Consider the following 17,907-nt stretch of genomic DNA (forward strand, 5'->3'; position numbering starts at 1 on the left):
ATCCAGCTCCCAGGCTGATCACTGACAAGCCCAGCGGTTTCTTCCCAAACGAACTCTGGGTTGCTGCAAAAGTGATGACGTTTAAATGAAGAGGCCACCGCCTGACAAGTTCAAACCGCTTCCCTCTTTTCCCCCCCGACCCTGGAATTGATTCACAACTTCTATTATTACTTGTCAAACACAACTTGGTATACTCTGTCTGTTTGAGCTACTTTGTAGATCAACTGCAAAAACAAAAGAATTACATTTCCCATCGTCAAATTTTGATTAATTCCATGAACCTTCTCGCAAGTATAGCTTCTTTCTGGAGCACCAACCACTACTCATAACGTTTGCTTTGTCTTTTCATCTGTCTGTGCGCCCCTCAACGTACGTCTCAAATTTACAATCCGGTATGTCCACCTAGCCAGAATTACCGTCTCTGTTTTGCCGGGCGTCATGATCATGAGCCCTTTCCATTGATTCAAGCTGCTATCAGAAGAGTCTTTGCCCAACGGGCGCTCGCTGATTCCCCTCGTATCTCAATCTATCTGTTACCTCATGTTGTTTTCATGTCACCATCGATACCGCTCCGTGATTGCCCCTGTCCCTTTTCCCAGTCTTATCTACATACCTTGCCTGGGTACCTACCTACCTACCTACCTACCCAATCTCGGACCTTGTTGGCTTGACCTTTATCTGGGAAGGCACAGACTTCAATCTAAGGATATACTCTTACCGCCCTGTACAACACTACCTCACTTATCGTCACCCCCTCCCCCCCGGATAGTATTGTCAGGTCGTCCTAGCTGCCTGTGTTACCTTATGCACATCGGTTCCTTCATCCCATCCCGCTTGTACCTAAACTAGTGTACCTACCTATACAGCTTGACTGACCGCCTCCCAGCAACGCTGCAAGCAACCGCGTGTCGAAACGAACCTGCGCAAAGCGTTACACCTAAACCCGAAAGCTTTTATCTAGATCCCCCCGCCGCAGACTTTCTAAAAAAGAAAAGAAAAAATCTTTGCCCAACATGTCTGCAACAGCTTCACAACCACCTGTGGTCCCTCCTCGTCCGTCTCGGAGTCAAGATAAAGACCAAATCCCAAAGATTCCTCCGCGACCTATCAAGTCGCGGGTTGAACGCTCCATGTCTCCTAGCCGGGATCGCTTTGCGCCCTCGCCGCTCAATGACCGTTTTGGGGCTAAGAGTCCTATGAGCCCTCGCTTCGGCAACAACTTGAATACCAACAATGGTGGCTACAGTGTCTCGCCTGACCCAATCGACCGCTCGTCCAGTGTCGACCTGCCCTCGCTCGGCGAGGAAGGCAGGGAATATGCCGCCATGGCTGAGGAGCTAGAGTCGGGCAAGGAGAGGAGTGTATCTCCCACTCAGACTCGCAACGTGGCTGAGGACCTCAAGCTGCATGCTCCCAAACCATCTCACCCTGCCGTTAGCGCTAAGCAGCGTGTTGCTGCCGTCACTCGCACCGACTCGGACCGAGCTGCTAGCTTCGGCATCGGCAAGCCGAGCAACGATGAGCCAGCTTCGTCGAATCGCAGCCTCAAGAAGAAAGCCAGCACTATCAGTCAGATGTCGGCTCGTTCTGACAGCCATGCAGACGACGAGCATGGCATTCCAGAGATCGGCAAACAGGTACCCATGTATCCCAATGCTGGCGACGTTCAGGCGCCCTCGCCAGCCCCAGGCTCGATGTTGGGATCGGATAGCCAGAGGCCTAAGCAACACCATCGGAGGCCTAGCTCTCGGGCTGATGCTCCCCCCGGAAGCTATGGTCTGCATGGCCATGGCATCAAGTCCCAGGACAAGCTTGACTTGGCCTACTACGAGAAGCACCCAGAGCTCAAGCACAAAGAGCGTCAGCCTCACCACCATGACCGTCCCAATGATTTCTCCATGAGCCGCGAGGAGCTCAACAAAATTGTTCGCGATACGGCGAACAACCGAGCGTCTGGTCACGGTAAGAACGCACCACCAGCTTCATATTGCCTCACGCTCAGGGATTCTAATGGTTTATGAAATATAGACTTCAGTGCTCCGCCTGAGCAGGCTGGCTGGGAGGCTATTGAGGAATCAACCTCGCGCATTGCCTCTCCCAAGCCCGTGGCAAGCGGCTCTAACTCACCTGTTCTCACGCGGGGAGGCACCTCGCCTGAGGCGAGCAAGAGCAACGAGAACGTGATCCATGTTCACGATCCTCGTAGGAAATCTGGTCAGTTCGATGCCAGGTCTCCCGGTCTCCCCAACGAGAGCGACGAGGATGGTCGATATAGCGCCCCTATCCTTGCCGATGATGAGGTTTCCAAGGATGTTCCCTCATTTGACCTGCACCCTGCCGTTGATCCTGGCCCTGAGCGTACTGGCAGCGCCTTCGAGATGGAGCCGTCTAGTCGACCCAAGAGTCGGCCTGCTAGCATCTATCGGGAGTCATCGCATGACATCCGCTCGACTCCGCTCGAGGATGTGAAGGAGTACGAGCCGCTCTTCCCTGAAGAAGAGAAATCTGGAAAGGAGCTCCCCAAGCCAGAGTCTCCTAAAATTGCTAGGAAAACTGAGGAACGCAAGCACAAATTTCCCAGCCGGGACATATGGGAGGATGCCCCCGACAGTGTCCATGGCACTGCTGAAGTATCGACTCCTGATGTTCAGGAGGAGCAGGACGACCATGAAGATGAGGGTCGCATTCCCAGGGCAATTCCGCCCAGGGATTCTGACACTCCCGCTCAGGCATTTGCCCGTAGACAAGAAGAGTTGGCAGAGGCCGAATCGAGAAACAACCCCGATGCATTCTTATACAGGACCCAGAAGCCTTCTTGGGTGCAGGGGCAGTCACACCTCGCTAAGGAATTCACATCCCGTTCATCTTCGGCACAGTCGGGCCACTCGACACACCAATTTCCCAGCCGTGACACGTGGGAAGACACTCCCGACAGCCAGCTGCTCGAGACCGAGGTTTCCAGGGAACAGGATGAGGACGAGGACGAGGAGGATGAGGATCAACAGTCCACCATGGAGCCAAGACAGGCTCCCGAGATGCCTCAGAGACCTGTTAGGAAATCTACAGATCCTTCGGAGAAACCGGCAATTCCTGAACGACCGAAACCAAAGCACACTTCGAGTGATGACGGCAGTGTTTCAAAGCCCACTATTCCGGAGCGACCCAAGCCTCAGGTCCCAGCGCGTCCCCAGAGGCAATCATCTGGCTCAAGTAGCAAAGAAGCAGAGCCGGCCGCTCAGGTTACCAAGACCAAGCCGCCGGTTCCAGCTCGGCCAGTTGGTGGAAAGATTGCTGCGTTACAGGCAGGTTTCATGGCTGATCTGAACAAACGACTCCAGCTTGGGCCACAAGTTCAGAAGCATGAGGAGCCGGCCAAGGAGGAGGAGCCCCCTGTTGAGCAGGAGAAGGCGCCACTCGTTGATGCGCGCAAGGGACGTGCGAGAGGTCCTCAGAGGCGAGCACCTGCCAAGAGCCCAGTTCCTCCCGCTACCTCTGCTGCTCCCGAGAAAGAGGTAGTCTCATTCTCGTTCTCTACGCCGATCAGCTTCTTCTCAATCGATCCTGAAGAAGGTGTCGTTGCGATCGGGGGCAAGGACGCAGACAAAGAATCATCGGCTCCTGACCAGGTCTTGGCTGCCAAGACTGATACACCTGTTCAGGAGGCTGAGGCTGAGAAGGCAGAGACGTTGAAGCCCACCGAGATGGAGCAGCCAGTCACTGAGAAACAAGATGCCGTTCACAACGACGTCAAACCTGAAACTCTGGTAACCAACATGGCTGGCGAGACTTTGGTCGAGGTCGATGTTGAAAAGACTGGCAAGAAAGTGGAGCCTGTGAATGTGGAAGAGGGTCAGCTGGACAACTAAGGTCTGATTTCGGGCTGTTCACTCGTTACCATCCAACTTCTCAGGCCACCTTTAGTCCAGTCTTCGTCTCGGGATGTTCGTTCCTTTTCTTGCCAGTTGGGACTGTCGGTAGCAGGACATGATTGACATCCATGCGGTGCTATCCGCAAGGTGTGCGACTGAAATGCGCTCGGGTCAAATTCACCAAGAGCTGAGACGTGTGTGACTAACAGGTCACTTTGGTGGTTGTCAGATGCACTTGTGGGATCGATATAGATAGCTTTGCTTCAGGTCTTTCTTTGATTTCGCATTAATGTTGAACACTTCTCTGCCTGGTTTCAGGGGGCTGGCTCAGCCACATGAAATCTGTGGAGCTTTGAGATTCGGCTTTGCGTTTGCCTTGCTACATCACAGATCATTCCGATACTAACAAATCAATTCCTATGAACAGGGTGTAGAAAGGGGAGTAGGTAGATATGAGGGTCAAGAGAGGTAAGTCGTCTGATCCGGCGAGAACTAGACACCCACCTCACACTCGTGTCCTACAAATCGTGGCGAGTATAATCGACGGCAACGATGTTGGCATGACTTGCACCTGTAGGCAACTTTATAGACTGTTCGTAACACATACATACTAGCTCTAGGCAATATATTTCAGAATTAACTTTGTACTTGTGATCAATCTCAAAGAAAAGTGTCGGCCGGCCAGGCGGCTTACATGTTTCTTGCTTGGACATAAGATACAGCCACACCAGCATTGACACTGTTGAATATGTTGACATGATCGAATATTCAGATAAGATATTCAGGAAAATCCAAGTTTCCATTTATGTCGTAGCCACCTTCAATTCCTACTACCTTGGTGGGATGTTTAAACTGGGTATAGCTGGTTTTTTTTTTGTAGTCAACTTCCAAATTACGAATGCATATGCATAAAGAATCCCTTCACCAAGCGCCGTTTGTACCAGTCCCAGAAGCTCTCCATTTCGATATCACAATGCTAAGACAAAGGGGAAAAAAATACTACACAATGACAAGCTCATCGTCATCGTCATCGTCCTCTACAACCACGCGCCGCGGTCTCCCTTGCCTGGACTCCACTGCATCATCTGCAGCTGCAGCCGCAGCTGATGGGAGTAATTCCGTCCCCAGGCTCTCGCGGCCCGCCTCACGTATGCCCTTTTCCGTGACGAAGCGAGTCTTCTTGCGGACGGGCGATCGGTCTGCTTTGCTGCTCGCTATGGAGCCGGAAGACGAGTTTGCGTTGGCCGCACCGGCATTGCTGTCTGTCTTTTGTGGTTGGTCGAACGAGAGGGTCGCCTGCCCCTTCATCCTGCTCAGTCTGTCCCTCAGACCGGAGCCCCAGCCGAGACTGCTACTGCCGCCCGCCGTTGAGTTGGACGTGGCCGAGTCTGGCCTCTTGCGTTTGACGGGGCCTAGATCTATCTTGGGCGGGTTCTTGGCGCGGTTGAGAAGATCCAGGGCCGCGGCGCTGGTTGACGGCTGTTGCTGCTCCGAGGAAAAGCTCGAGGCCAAAACGTGCGGCTGGTCGTTGCTCTTCTGTCCCGCACGTCGCTGCATGTATTCCCTGCCGGCGCCGGCCCCCAAGTTTCCCAGCTTCTTGGCGACAGCATCCTCGCGTTCCTCCTGTAACAGTTTTCGCTTGAGCGCCTCCTTGCGCTGAAGACTCTCTAGATACTCGCCCTCGCGCTCCATGACCGAAGCAGAGCTGGCCGAGCGGCTGACAAAGACGCGCGATTGTGTTTCCCTATCGTAGGATCCCCTCTTGGCATCGGCGAGTCTTTGCTCCTCTGTGCGTTGATCGAAGTTGACCGGCCTGGAATTTTTAAACATCCACGGGTTGTTAAAGGGCTCATATTCCTTCTTGGACTTTTTGCCCTTGCCGCCGCCGCCACCGCCGCCGCCAAATCCGGCCCCGTTGAGCTCCATGCGCCCCGCGCGCGCCTTGTTGATGGCCTCGTTGGAATGAAACTCGCAGAACTCGGTCCGCTTGCTATTGATCCAGGAAGGACACGGGTTGCCGTCCTTTTTCGTGGCCTGGCAGAATCCCAGGTCGCGCGCCGTGCCGATTTCGAGTATCGTGTCCTCGTCCGAATTGATGACGAGCGAAAACTTGCCCGTTGCTTCGCGGCCCTTTGGAGGCTTCATGATAACCGGGTTGAGAATGGCCAAGACGGTGCCTGGCGTCAGCTTCCAGAATCTGTCGAACCCGCTATTAAAGAGAAACAACTCGACTTCGTATTGGAGGTCCACCAGCGTCATAATCATGTACATGCCCCTATTCTCTTGATTCGCCGTGTTGCCTTCACTGCCAGTTCGTGCTTTGTGTGATCTTGGTGCCGACTTGGAGGCCAAAATGGCAAAAGCCACAATATCGCATTCGTCATCCGGTAGTTCCCAAGTTGGTGCTTTAACTTTGCGCAAGAAATCCTTTAGTTTGTAGACCTTCTTGCCGGTGATGGACCTCGTAACAACATCGTGAGGTAGTATCCTTTTCTTGAGATGAAAACCCGAGTATGATTCAAAAGACGCCTCGTCCTTGACCCGAGATTTCGCTGTCGTCGATGTCGTCGATGTCGTCGCCTCCTTGGTGGCATGGCCGTTATCACCACCCGTACCGGAGCCTGCCCGGCCACCCCTGATGCTTGGTGCGGTATTACTTCGTCTCAGGTATCCGCCCTCTTTCTGTGGCTTTTCTGCCCCAACAATATCTGCGCGACTGTAGACCTGAGGTTCGTCTGGCAGGTCCGGAAGGTCCTGCGCCACCGCCTTGTATCTTTCTATTTCCTCCCTGTCCACCGCGAACGCGCTGCTTCTGATCTTTTGTATCCTCTTCTGCTTCTCAACATGAGCCGCCTCTTCATTCCTCTTCAGAGCGAGACGCTCGCTGAAACTCAACGGCCGTACCGGTGCCTCGGCGCCATTGTTTGAAGCCCTCGAGCGTTCGCTGGCGTCCTGCATCCGTTGTTGCAGGGTAGAGGAAGACCTCCTCAATGACACATCCTTGGCCCTCAGCCCCTTGTCTATACCAAGCTGTACTTTCATGGGAGATTTTGGCGGCGCAGTGGCTTTCTTGACTGGCGAGGCTGGGACCTCGACGCTTCGCGGAAGCGCATCTTCAACCTTGGCTGCACGTGCTGCTACTGTAGCGGCCGCCGTCCTGGCTTGGGGCCGTCGCGCATGGCTACTCTCTGCGCCTGAATCCGGTCTCGTGGAAGGGGCGGCATTTGCTGCACGTGCACTTTGGAGCTTTCTCAGTTTAAGCTTGGCTTGGATCTCCTGCAGCTTGAGCTGAAGAATCTCCTCATCTTCTTCCTCGTTGTCATCGCCGTCCAAGTTCATTACTGCTACAATATCGGAGTTTTTCGACCTCGAAGGTAGGCCTGACAGTCCCGTTCTAGATGTTCTTCCTCTGGCTGGGGATGGGGAGGGAGAGGTGCGCTCGGCAAGTCGTCGAAGTTTCTCACGGCCGCCTGGAGTGCTCAGGAGGACTTCATGAGGTGATCGCGGGGGCCACTGGGGCTCGTCTGAGGGTTGTGCTAGAGGAGATGTCATGTTAGTTTTACATTTAGTGATAATAGGAGCATGTCTGGCACAACTTACAAGGGGGCATAATTGTGTATGGCTTTTCTTTATAAAGGTTTCCAGCTGCTATCTTGCCAAGTATATCCCCTTTTCGTCCTTCCAGCGCCGTCCTGCTCGATTTCACTTGCAGGACAAGAGGTGAGTTTTCCCCCTCCAGAAATCCGGCGAATTTCTAGGCATTTGCGCCGGTTCGGGATGGTGTTACAACCACTCAGTCCGCGAAAACTTTGCGCGGGTGTTACCGCAGATGGAGCGAATGAATGTTTTGTTTCTTCTATGGATGTTGACTCTGAAAAATATCGCATTCGTCTTGAAATCAAGCCTTGGCCGACTGTCAGCTCGAGAATAAAAATCCCGAGACGCTGCCAGCACCGATAAGACTGTGATAAGTTAGTTTGGTGTTTTCCCTGGGGCGGTCTTCCATTGCCATGGTGAATTCGGCAGATGGGGATGTTGTATGTTACATTCCAAGCGGATATTTTTTTTGGTAACATGGTAAGTTGGAAGTGGGGCAGCGAAGTTCCCCGATATCGACCAAAACGGCGGGTAAACACGTCCGGGCTTTGGACGCGTCCACGTCGCGTAACCTACTACCCACTGCACCCCATTCAGGGGTCCGAATTTCAGACTGATTGATTCAACCTCTGCCGTCTGATTTTCCCGTTGTCTACCATCCAGATTACTTTTGTGGAAACTGTTATTTCTTGAGTTTTACCTCTTTTTGCATATGTACTCAATTCAATGTAACAGAGAGAACGTCTGTTAATTTTTTTTTTTTTTTTCATTATTTTTCTAGAAGGGTTGTTAACTTTCAATCTGTTACGACCAATTTAGCTCTGAGCCCCCCCCCCCCCCCCCCCCCCCCCCCCNCCCCCCCCCCCCCCCCCCCTCCACTCCGTCCAGCATTTGTATACCAACCCTAGGTAGTTTGGCCGTGTCTCGCATCTGCCCTGTACCTACCTCAGATACCTAACTTCTTTTGTCTTGTCTTCAAAATGGCAAGAACAAGAACCGGCAAATCCACGACGGCAAAGGAAAAGTCCTCGGCATCAACAGCGTCATCCTCCACATCCAGATATATACTCCCGACTTCTTCAGAGACACCGTCCAGATTATTCATACTACCCAAAGATGCGACTGCCGACGCTAGGATAGTAGCACTACCAAACCCTCGATATGCAAAACCTACCCGTTATCTCATCTGCCCCAAAACGGGCATATACGAGTTTACCAGGATCGCAGCCCCAAAGTCCTCCGGCCGAAGTTGGCTGATAACTCAAGGGTACGCCAGCAGTACTGTTCTAGACGACGAGAATGGCAAGCCGCGCAAAGCGTGCCTCCAGGCGGAGGTCAGCAAGGGTGCCGAGCTGTTTGTCGCAACCAAGATCGACCCCGTCTTTCTTGTCCTGCCGGCCCTTGCCTTGCAGTCCAAGACCAACGACGCAGACAAGCGCATGTTCCTCACCAGCGAAGATCACATAGACGCGCTGCCCGAGGAAGGCACCAACCTATCGGAAATCTTGCGGTGGAAGGGTGTGAGAGAATTATTGGAGAGTCGCATGGCATGTGTATGCGATACCGTCGAGGCCGGCGATGAGACCATGTTTCGTTTGAGCGAGAAGAAGCTACTCGAGATGGTGCTCAACAAGGCCAAGCGTATGACTTTGCCGAAGAGCATGCACGACAAGTTCGTCAAGAAGGCCCTTGAGGCACCAGTTCTGGGCCAGAAAAGTTTGGCGCCCAAGGGTGCTGCTGCGCCAGCCGACGCGGCCCAGGAAGACTCTGACGGGGCCTCGACACCACAAACCGAGTCCAACGACTCGCAATCCTCAGTCGCCACTACAGACAGCATAGTATCACAAGCCTCAACCGCTGCGACCTCAACAACTGGAGATGATGCGGATGCTTCTGCTGCTCCCGAACAGGTGGTCGCTGCCATCGAGGCGTCTGAGAAGGTGATCAAATTGCAAGAGCTGAGGGTGGCTTTCAACTTTGTATGCTCTAGCTACCTCCCTCCGACAATCACAACTGTAATCAAAGACCTGCTCTCGGCAAAATCCGGCACTTTTTCTCAATTTGTCGACTTCAAGCCCCTGGACGATTACCTTGCTCGTCTCACAAAGCTTCGACAAGAGGCTTTACTTACCAGGTCTGCCTCGGACTTTTCGCGAAAGCGCGCTCTGGATGAGGAGCAGGAGGAGCGTAACGAGAAGAGAAGAAAGATGGAAGAGGAGGACAAGCGCAAGAAGGCGAACGAGAGTAGGGGAGTCAAGCAGTTGAAGAAGGTCAATGTCAGTGGCATGAAGAAGCTGAGCGAGTTCTTCAAGAAAAAATAATGGATATTGGCAAGACATCAGATGTCAAAGTTCGAAACGACGTCCATGGACACAATTGGCTAGCTTGGGTTGGGTATCTTGGCGTTCTCGGTGTTGCGTTGAACTGGATATAATAAGGGGTTTTTGTGCATTGGTCATCACTTGTATAGTAAATGGTTACAGGGTCAGCAACGGATGGGTCGATTGGGTATATATCGATCATGCTGGATGAGAATAAATTTTTTCTGTCAATTCATCGCACGCCCCGTCCCCTCGTTGTGCTTCCGCGAGTGCCTGTGCCTCTCGTACCGCCGATTCCCCTGCCTATACCAGAGGTTCCTCTGGAGCTATATACGCTGGAGGTACTGCTACTGCTGCTGCCTGCAACTCCTCCACGTCCAATGCCCCGGGAAACCATTCCTCTAGTTCCCCGAAGGCCTCCCCTTGAAGTGGTTGAGGCCGACGCGGTTTCTTTCTGGCGCTCAGCCTCTTCGGCACGTCGCCGAGCCTCTTCTCGCCTGCGCTCATCCTCGGCAGCCCTCCGCTGAGCAGCCATCTGCCGCTGGAGAGCCTCTGCCTCAATTGCTTGCAGGTCGTCAGTAGTGCCTTTCCAATCCGGGTTGAGGATGAGCCTTTGGTTGTGCTCGGTCTGCGATAGGATGCGGGTCCAAGTGTTTAGAAGGGCCGAGGCGTTATCAACGGTTCGTGAAACCGTCTGAGCGGGGGGTTTTTCCTTTATTTTAGCTTTCGATCGGGTCTACCTTAGTTTTGTGGGGATTGAAAGCATACATTCATGTTGCCCTTGGCCTTGTTTAAAGTACTGATTACCCCTTCAATCACCTCGTTTATGTTGCGCACTCCTTCAAGCTCACGCCGCAACGCCGCCTCGCGGACCTCTTCCGAGTCGTAGCTCTGGATTTTGTTGGCGGGTGTCCTAGGCGCCGCATCTTGTTCTGATTTTACTGGGGAGGAAACCAGATCCGAGTCTTCTATCGGAGATGACATGGTGGGCGTTGAGATATTCTCCAAGTGGGGGATATTTATGTTATATCGAAGGGGCAGGATATGGTGTTGCATGAGATCCAAATCGGATGGTCAATCAAGGGTCCCCGTAAATCCGGGAGTGGCTTGATGACGTGCGTAGATTGTCGTTGTGCATTTATTTGTTTGTTCAACGCAGAGCGATGGCCTATCATGCCACTGCGACCTTGGAGACTTGCGACCCCGCGGAAAATAACAACAAGAAACAGGCCCCACCCATGCTTCCAGCAGATCATTGGCTAAAACGCGTCCATGACGCGCAAAAGGCCCGCCGGCAGATATCAGCGCGTCTTGCTAGAGCTTGGGGCAAACGGCAAGGGTTTTAATTGATGCCCAGAAATATATGGGGCTGGTTTGTCAAAAGTGGGCGGTCACTTCATGGCTCATGCCAAAGCCTGCAAACACATGCCCCAGCCCAACCCGAGTCCCAGCCTCTTTCTTTTCATTGCAACTCTCGAAAACCACCTTTTTGTTTTCTTATTTTGCGACACCTCCACCCTTCATCCACATCCTGCGTAGCAACCGTTTTACGCAGCCGTATACTATCAATCGCAACAAAAATTGTTATTTGATTTTTTTCTGAATTTTTTATCCTGTTAAAGAATAATTCCGTGCGAAACCGTTTGAGGCGAACCGGGCTGGTTGATGTGGAGACGCGGGTGACAACTCTTGTTTACCTGGTTTCCTAGTTCTCCTACTTTCATCGCAACGACGACCGACTTGGACTTGATGACCTTTACGCCGACAAAGCCCTGAACAACCAAACGAATTCGCAGAACAAATTACGTTACAGGTTGACTTCTATTCGAATTTGCGAGTCCACTTTTTTTCACACAATCAAAATGCATACACCACGAGCGACAACGCCAGAGCAATCTCATCAAGAGATCAAAACTCCAGACACACCACGCTGGGGATTTGCCGACCCTTGGGAACCATTTGGTGTTCGACGATCTACTCGCATTCAATCCCAATCAACATCATCAACAACAACAACGATAGATCGAAAGACAAATCGCACTCCGTCGCCCGTAAATTCGAGGTCCGCTCCTGCTCCTCGGTCACCTCGCTTTACTGTCACTCGGGCATCACCACAGAAACGACCTGCAATGGACCTTAACGAGTTGCCCGCATCACCCACTAAGAAGCACGCATCATTGAAGCGCGACGGCCCTTCTTCTAGCATGCTTTCTGGCGACGCAGGTTCTTCGTCCCTTTTGGGCCCTCTCAACGCTCAGAAAAAGGCACCGCAGATGGTCTTTGGCCGCACCGACATTTCCGAACAGACTGGAATGCTGCCTACTCCGAGCAAAACGCCCAGTCGCAAACACTCCAAACAACTGCAGGCCGACATCAACGCTGTCTCGCGCAATCTTTTCAACGACGATGACATCATGCCTCAACCCAAGACCAAGCGCCCGACTAAGTACTCTGGCATTTCCATGGGAAGCTTCACTGCGGTAGAGTCTGAAGATCCGATCGATATCTTCACCGACTCTCATGATAGGATACCTGTAGTCGACGATGACGCAGAGAATCCCTTCATCGATGGTCCATCTCATGGTCGGTCGCAGAGGCTTGCTGCGCGCCAGCGTCGGAATGAGGACTTGGTGGCCAGGACAAGTGATGCCCAAGTTCACCTTGCCGAAGGCGGCGTGATTTCGTTGAAGGAGGCTCGTGAGCGTTCAGAGGAAGGCTTCATTCAAGTTTTGTAGGTTTTTTTTTTTGGTTTTTTTTAATCTCTTTAATCCCGTCGGTATTTCGTCTCTATCAGTTGGGATGACAGCTAACAACTTCCACAGTCGAGGCAAGCGCATCTTCCACCAGGATGCTCGCGGCAAGAAGCTCAAGGGGAGGCTTCTTTTTGCTTCAGCCTCAGCTGCAAAGCCCAAGTCTTCCTCGATCGTCGACGAAGACGAAGAGGCAGAGACCGACATTGAGGATCACATCGATAGTCAAGTGGAGAACAACCTTGATATTGATGATGAGATTTCAGCAGAGCAGTCATCCAGCACTATCATCAGCAACGAGGGAGGCCTCGCAACGCCGAAAGTCAAGGTTGACAAGAAGGTGACCACGCCAATCGCCCCAGGTGCACCTCATTCGCCTCCGGCGACCGGTCGTCTCCTACGTTCCTCGCGTAGGAGCACAGAAGAGACACCGGTGCACAAGCCACGCAAACCGAGTAGCCCGTTTGACGGCTGGGCGCGCGTTAAGGGCAGTATTGATACCCGCGGCACTTCATCGAAACGGCCCGCCACTCCTACGTCGCCGCGCGTCGATGCGAAGCGACCACGATGCTAAACTATCCAAGACCTACTTTCTTGTAGCCAAAAACCAGGTGCACAAAGTGTATCAGGGAAAGCTTTTCTGATCAAGTCCCGTACCCAAATAACTTGAGGTTTTTTTTTTTTTTTTTACTGGTTTCTTCTTTATTTTCCGCTTTGTTTCTTCTCTGCACTGCCTGTATTCTGTGCATAATATCAATTTGATGAAGATGTTACCCATTTGCGTTGATGGGGTTGGAGACCTGGAAGCTGCTCCCAGATTGGAGCGACGGAGTGGGAAACGAGTAAAGTTGTTCACGATTTGTTATGCCCGGCAATGACGGGCCAGTGAACTCGGTGCCAACAGGCTTTTTGTTCGACCGGGTTCGTGTTTGTATTCACGATTTTATTGATATTGGTTTTTGTTTTTTGTTGTGTGCGCTTGGCTTCACCAAATGGTTTGGACAGGATATCCAAGCAAAAAAGGGCGTCCAATTCGGATGTGTCACTTGATAAGAGGCATACGATATGATGCCCTGGAACGGCAAGCAACGCATGGTTAGCATTCAGCACGTAGAATAGTCATTTTATGATGAAAGGGATCTCAGTTTGGTGTGTAAAAACTTGTATCAATTTGGCACCTCGTGATTGTGTCTAGGTAGGTGCATTACTCCCTCTATCCACACTCTCTTTCATTGATTTCAGCCAACAGATGTATACCACGTAGAAAGAATGCAGAAGTGACAAGATCAATTGAGTTGCATGTGTAAAGATTTTTTTTTAGAACGGCCTGAATTTTCTTCACATCTCACTCAGCTACCTACAGTCTATTACCAACCTACAGCAATTGAATGGTCATCCCAGTCAACAGTGAGTTATCAACTTGACGTAAAGTGGAGCCCTTAAGTTACTATGTACTGTTTTACCCCGCGAAGACGATGTCGGGTATTAACATTTTTTTGTAAAGACAGCAATCAGACAACTCGACATGCCCGTACTACGCTTTTGAGTTTAAAATAAGTACCTGTCAAAGAAGCGAATATAGACCAGTGGGCTCGACAAGAAAACTGCACAATCTGCCCATATTGTCTCCAAGCCCCAAGTCTGTAAGCAAGAGAATTAAAACCAACGGGGAACTCACACCCCGCTTAACAACACTACTCGCATACATCTTGGACCGGAGAAAGAGATATCAGGGGCACATCGCGGGAAGTAACCCACCCCAGCTCCCAAGCAACCACCAGGTCACAGCCATGCACATCCTAGTGGTCAACGACGACGGGCCACCGAGCTCGCAGTCGTCACCCTATGTGCACACCTTGGTCCGCGCTCTTCAAGGCGCCGGCCACACCGTGTCGGTCTGCCTGCCGCACACGCAGCGCTCGTGGATAGGAAAGGCACACCTGATCGGCCAGACCGTGAGGCCGACGTACTACCGCCCGCCGCCGCCGCCCGCCAACCCGGCAGGGCTCATCTTCGACAAGGACGTGCCCGAGAGCGAGGGTAGCACACACAAGCGGCCCACCACGACGGGGGAGGAGGAGTGGGTGCTCGTCGACGGCACGCCGGCTTCGTGCGTCCAGATCGGCCTACACCACATGTTTGCCGACCGCGGCAAGGTCGACCTGGTGCTCAGCGGGCCAAACTACGGCCGCAACACGACGGCCCTCTTTGCGCTGAGCTCGGGCACCCTCGGCGGCGCTCTCGAGGGCGCCGCCTGCAGGGTCCCGTCCATCGCGCTGTCGTACGCCTTCTTCACCCGGAATCACGACCCGGAGATCGTGGCGGGGGCGTCGAGGCACGCCGTCCGCGTCGTCGAGGCCCTGTTCAAGCAGTGGCCACAGGACGGGAGCGTTGACCTCTACAGCGTCAACATCCCGCTGGTTGAGGGTGTCGAGAAGGCTCGCACGCTCTGGACACCAATGCTGCAGAACTACTGGGCCGATGGCGGTTGCTTCACGGCGGTGGAAGGCGCCGCAGACGAGGATGAGGACGAGACCGAGGAGAGGATCAGGGAGGGTTCCGGGGGTGAAGCTGCCGTTTCGAGTGGCGGCGGCGCTGCGCAGAATGGTAATGGGGCCGTTGACGGCAGCGAGGGCAATGCTCCCGCCAGGACGCACAAGCACTTCAAGTGGCAACCCAGATTCACGGATGTCTACAAGAGCGTAGAGGATGCACCGCCGGGTAACGATGGATGGGCGGTCAAGGAGGGCCATACGAGGTGAGTGAATGCTAATGCTGCGACACGTCTGAACGAGATACTGATCCAAGGGGGGGCGAGATATATACTGACAATGCCTAATTTCACAGCGTGACACCTCTTAAGGCCAACTTTTGGCAAGCTGCAACACATTTACACGGGCAAGATCTTAAGTTGTAAGTCTGTCTGTCTGTCTGTCCTCTGCTTATTTTTGGTGGCGGCGAAATTTTCGGAAGGAAACAAATGTACGAGGTGTGCTATAGGATCACGACCCTATGCGGTCAGTATCATGAAAGGCAAAGGTTGGCGCGGCGTGCTAGACAGAGTATAGATGCCATCTAGAAGAGCCAAGTCCCATAGACAAGACATCGCCAAACATAGTGTTTTTTTTTTCTCCTTTACTGCCTGTTCTTGACTGGTTACTTTGTGTTGATTCTTACCAACCCTGCGTTGTCACCCATTAGGCCAGTATTGGAATCTCGCGAGGTCACTGAAACACTTCCAATCCGTTCGGGTACCGGGAGTTGTGGGGCAGCAGCTCAAGATTCTGTGAATGAGACGTCTCCGGAGGGCGAAAAGGGGGAGCAAAAGTCGCAAGACGGTGATAAGCTGCATGCTCTGATCGCCTACGATGATCCCTACGTCCAACCTCTGATAATTGATGCATTGGGATCATTATTACCTAGTGATAAGTATTGCCTGGTAGATGTACCGGAACAAAACCCCGAGGACAAAGACAAACCAGTTTCACTGGCAAGCCTCATACCTGGAGATGGATCAAAAGCACTTCAGGTTGCATCATATGAGGCCATAGACTTTGACTACGCAGCAGAGCATCAAAATACTGTCGTCATCAACAGCTACAAATTTCGAAAGGCCTTGATACGGAAGCACTTTCTCGCCACAGCCGTCGAGAACTGGATCATCAAGTACCCAGACTCGATACTGGCCCGGCACGTCAAGCCCAGCTCATCATTCGAGGTCGACTACGCCGAGTTTCTAGATGACGCACTCGTCGAGGCCTGGGATCTGCGCGCGAGCCTGGAGAACGAAGAGAAGAGGGAATGGTGGATCCTCAAGCCTAGCATGAGTGACCGCGGCCAGGGGATCCGGCTGTTCAGCACCATGGAGGAGCTGCAGGGCATCTTTGACGAGTGGGACGTCGACACGGACGACGAGGACGACGAGGCGGACGGCATCATGGCGGCGCACCTACGACACTTCGTGGCGCAGCCCTACATCGACCCGCCGCTGCTGCTACCAGGCGACGGTCGCAAGTTCCACATACGCACCTACGTCTTGTGCGTCGGCGCCATGAAGGTCTACGTATACCGTGAGATGCTCGCCCTCTTTGCGGGCAGGGAATATCGAGCACCGTCTTCTGACGAGGGAGAGCTGGACGCACACCTCACCAACACTTGCCTGCAGCAGGAAACAACTGCCGCTTCTGTTACCGCTGCTACTAGTGACGCCAAGGATGGCGAAGCACCTTCTCCTCCCCCGCTCGTGCGAAAGTTTTGGGACCTGCCAGATGTGCTGGTCGAGGACAGGACGGACATCAGCAAGGGGACGATATTCTCTCAGATCTGCGAGGTGACGGGGGCCGTCTTTGAGGCCGCGGCCAGGGGTATGCCGATGCACTTCTCACCGCTCGCCAACGCGTTCGAGGTCTTTGGGGTCGACTTCCTCGTCGACGCACAGGGGGTGGCCTGGCTGCTGGAGGTGAACTCGTTTCCGGACTTTAAGCAGACCGGAGACGAGCTCCGAGATGATGTGGTGGCGGAACTGTGGAGGCAGGTGCTGCGCCTCGCCGTCGTCGAGGGTGGGCCTTTGAGCTTAGGAGGAAAAGGGGATCGTGATGCTCATGGTCATGATGATTCTGCCGATGCTACTGAGACACACTCGGCGGCGGCTGGTGACGGCAAGATGGTTCTCGTGAAGGATGTAGATCTTGGCAAGGAGGGCCTCTTGGGCTTTCTGGGGTGAAAGGGGTTTCTTCTACTTACTAGGTAGATCGGACCTTTTTTTATTTTTTATTTTTCTCGGGGTGTCCTTTTTTGGTAAACTTCCGCCGTGCTTGGTTTATCAAAGGTGGCTCCTCCGAGGCTATGCAGTTTTGTCTAGAGCGAATAATACCGCAACGGTGGGTAAGACCTGACATCAATGCCATCTCCCTGATGCACACTATGCTTTTTGCCAAGCCGAGGGGGTTGGGAGTCAAATAAAATAAAATAAAATAGATATTTCCCCGCGGCTTCCCGGAGGCTGTACAGAGTAAAGCAAAGATAGCCGGCTCGGCGGTGGAGGGGAGGGCAAATTTCCCCAGGGGGCGTTATTACGGAACTGGATTGGAGTCTGTGGTCACATCATGCTTACAGAGGAGAAGAAACCTGTCACACATCTTGGCTCTCAAGCTTTGAGTCTCACTCAACCATGGGATTGTGAGAAATGTGATACAGAAAAAGGCATCTACCCAGGATGGTTATTAAACTAAACGACAGTACAGTAGCATCTAGCGTCTCTGCCCTTGGTAGCTGATGGTTGGTCACTGGGTTTCACGTGTGCTCCATTTGTGAATCCCTCAAGAGATACACACACACACATGCTCTTGCTCTAACTGCTTGCTTTTACGT

The 17,907-nt window shown here is 52.8% G+C and overlaps 6 protein-coding genes across 6 annotated transcripts; 4 read left to right on the plus strand and 2 right to left on the minus strand.

The window, feature by feature from the left end:
* Nucleotides 1-201: 201 nt before the first annotated feature.
* On the plus strand, nucleotides 202-4,488 carry PgNI_05633 (uncharacterized protein). The gene is made up of 3 exons (XM_031125664.1): nucleotides 202-392; nucleotides 887-1,962; nucleotides 2,029-4,488. Exons 2-3 carry the CDS (start codon nucleotides 1,014-1,016, stop codon nucleotides 3,864-3,866), a joined length of 2,787 nt encoding a protein of 928 aa, XP_030983287.1. The 5' UTR covers nucleotides 202-392; nucleotides 887-1,013; the 3' UTR covers nucleotides 3,867-4,488.
* Nucleotides 4,489-4,731: 243 nt separating this feature from the next.
* PgNI_05634 (uncharacterized protein) lies at nucleotides 4,732-7,536 on the minus strand. Its single transcript, XM_031125665.1, has 2 exons — nucleotides 7,470-7,536; nucleotides 4,732-7,405 (listed from the first exon to the last, which is right to left on the minus strand). Exons 1-2 carry the CDS (start codon nucleotides 7,477-7,479, stop codon nucleotides 4,869-4,871), a joined length of 2,547 nt encoding a protein of 848 aa, XP_030983294.1. The 5' UTR covers nucleotides 7,480-7,536; the 3' UTR covers nucleotides 4,732-4,868.
* Nucleotides 7,537-8,446: 910 nt separating this feature from the next.
* Nucleotides 8,447-9,787, plus strand: PgNI_05635 (uncharacterized protein; the record flags this gene model as incomplete). Its single annotated transcript, XM_031125666.1, has 1 exon — nucleotides 8,447-9,787. One exon carries the CDS (start codon nucleotides 8,447-8,449, stop codon nucleotides 9,785-9,787), a length of 1,341 nt encoding a protein of 446 aa, XP_030983293.1.
* On the minus strand, nucleotides 9,342-10,900 carry PgNI_05636 (uncharacterized protein). Its single transcript, XM_031125667.1, has 2 exons — nucleotides 10,556-10,900; nucleotides 9,342-10,481 (listed from the first exon to the last, which is right to left on the minus strand). The coding sequence occupies exons 1-2, from the start codon at nucleotides 10,841-10,843 to the stop codon at nucleotides 10,020-10,022; spliced, it is 750 nt and encodes a 249-aa protein (XP_030983292.1). The 5' UTR covers nucleotides 10,844-10,900; the 3' UTR covers nucleotides 9,342-10,019.
* Nucleotides 10,901-11,276: 376 nt separating this feature from the next.
* On the plus strand, nucleotides 11,277-13,270 carry PgNI_05637 (uncharacterized protein). Its single transcript, XM_031125668.1, has 2 exons — nucleotides 11,277-12,518; nucleotides 12,610-13,270. The coding sequence occupies exons 1-2, from the start codon at nucleotides 11,650-11,652 to the stop codon at nucleotides 13,109-13,111; spliced, it is 1,371 nt and encodes a 456-aa protein (XP_030983179.1). The 5' UTR covers nucleotides 11,277-11,649; the 3' UTR covers nucleotides 13,112-13,270.
* A 786-nt stretch (nucleotides 13,271-14,056) lies between these two features.
* On the plus strand, nucleotides 14,057-17,260 carry PgNI_05638 (uncharacterized protein; the record flags this gene model as incomplete). The annotated part of the gene is made up of 3 exons (XM_031125669.1): nucleotides 14,057-15,295; nucleotides 15,385-15,450; nucleotides 15,739-17,260. The coding sequence occupies exons 1-3, from the start codon at nucleotides 14,328-14,330 to the stop codon at nucleotides 17,258-17,260; spliced, it is 2,556 nt and encodes an 851-aa protein (XP_030983286.1). The 5' UTR covers nucleotides 14,057-14,327.
* Between the last annotated feature and the right edge of the window lie 647 nt (nucleotides 17,261-17,907).

The sequence above is a fragment of the Pyricularia grisea genome, chromosome I (genome assembly GCF_004355905.1).
Source record: "Pyricularia grisea strain NI907 chromosome I, whole genome shotgun sequence".
Lineage (NCBI taxonomy): Eukaryota > Fungi > Ascomycota > Sordariomycetes > Magnaporthales > Pyriculariaceae > Pyricularia > Pyricularia grisea.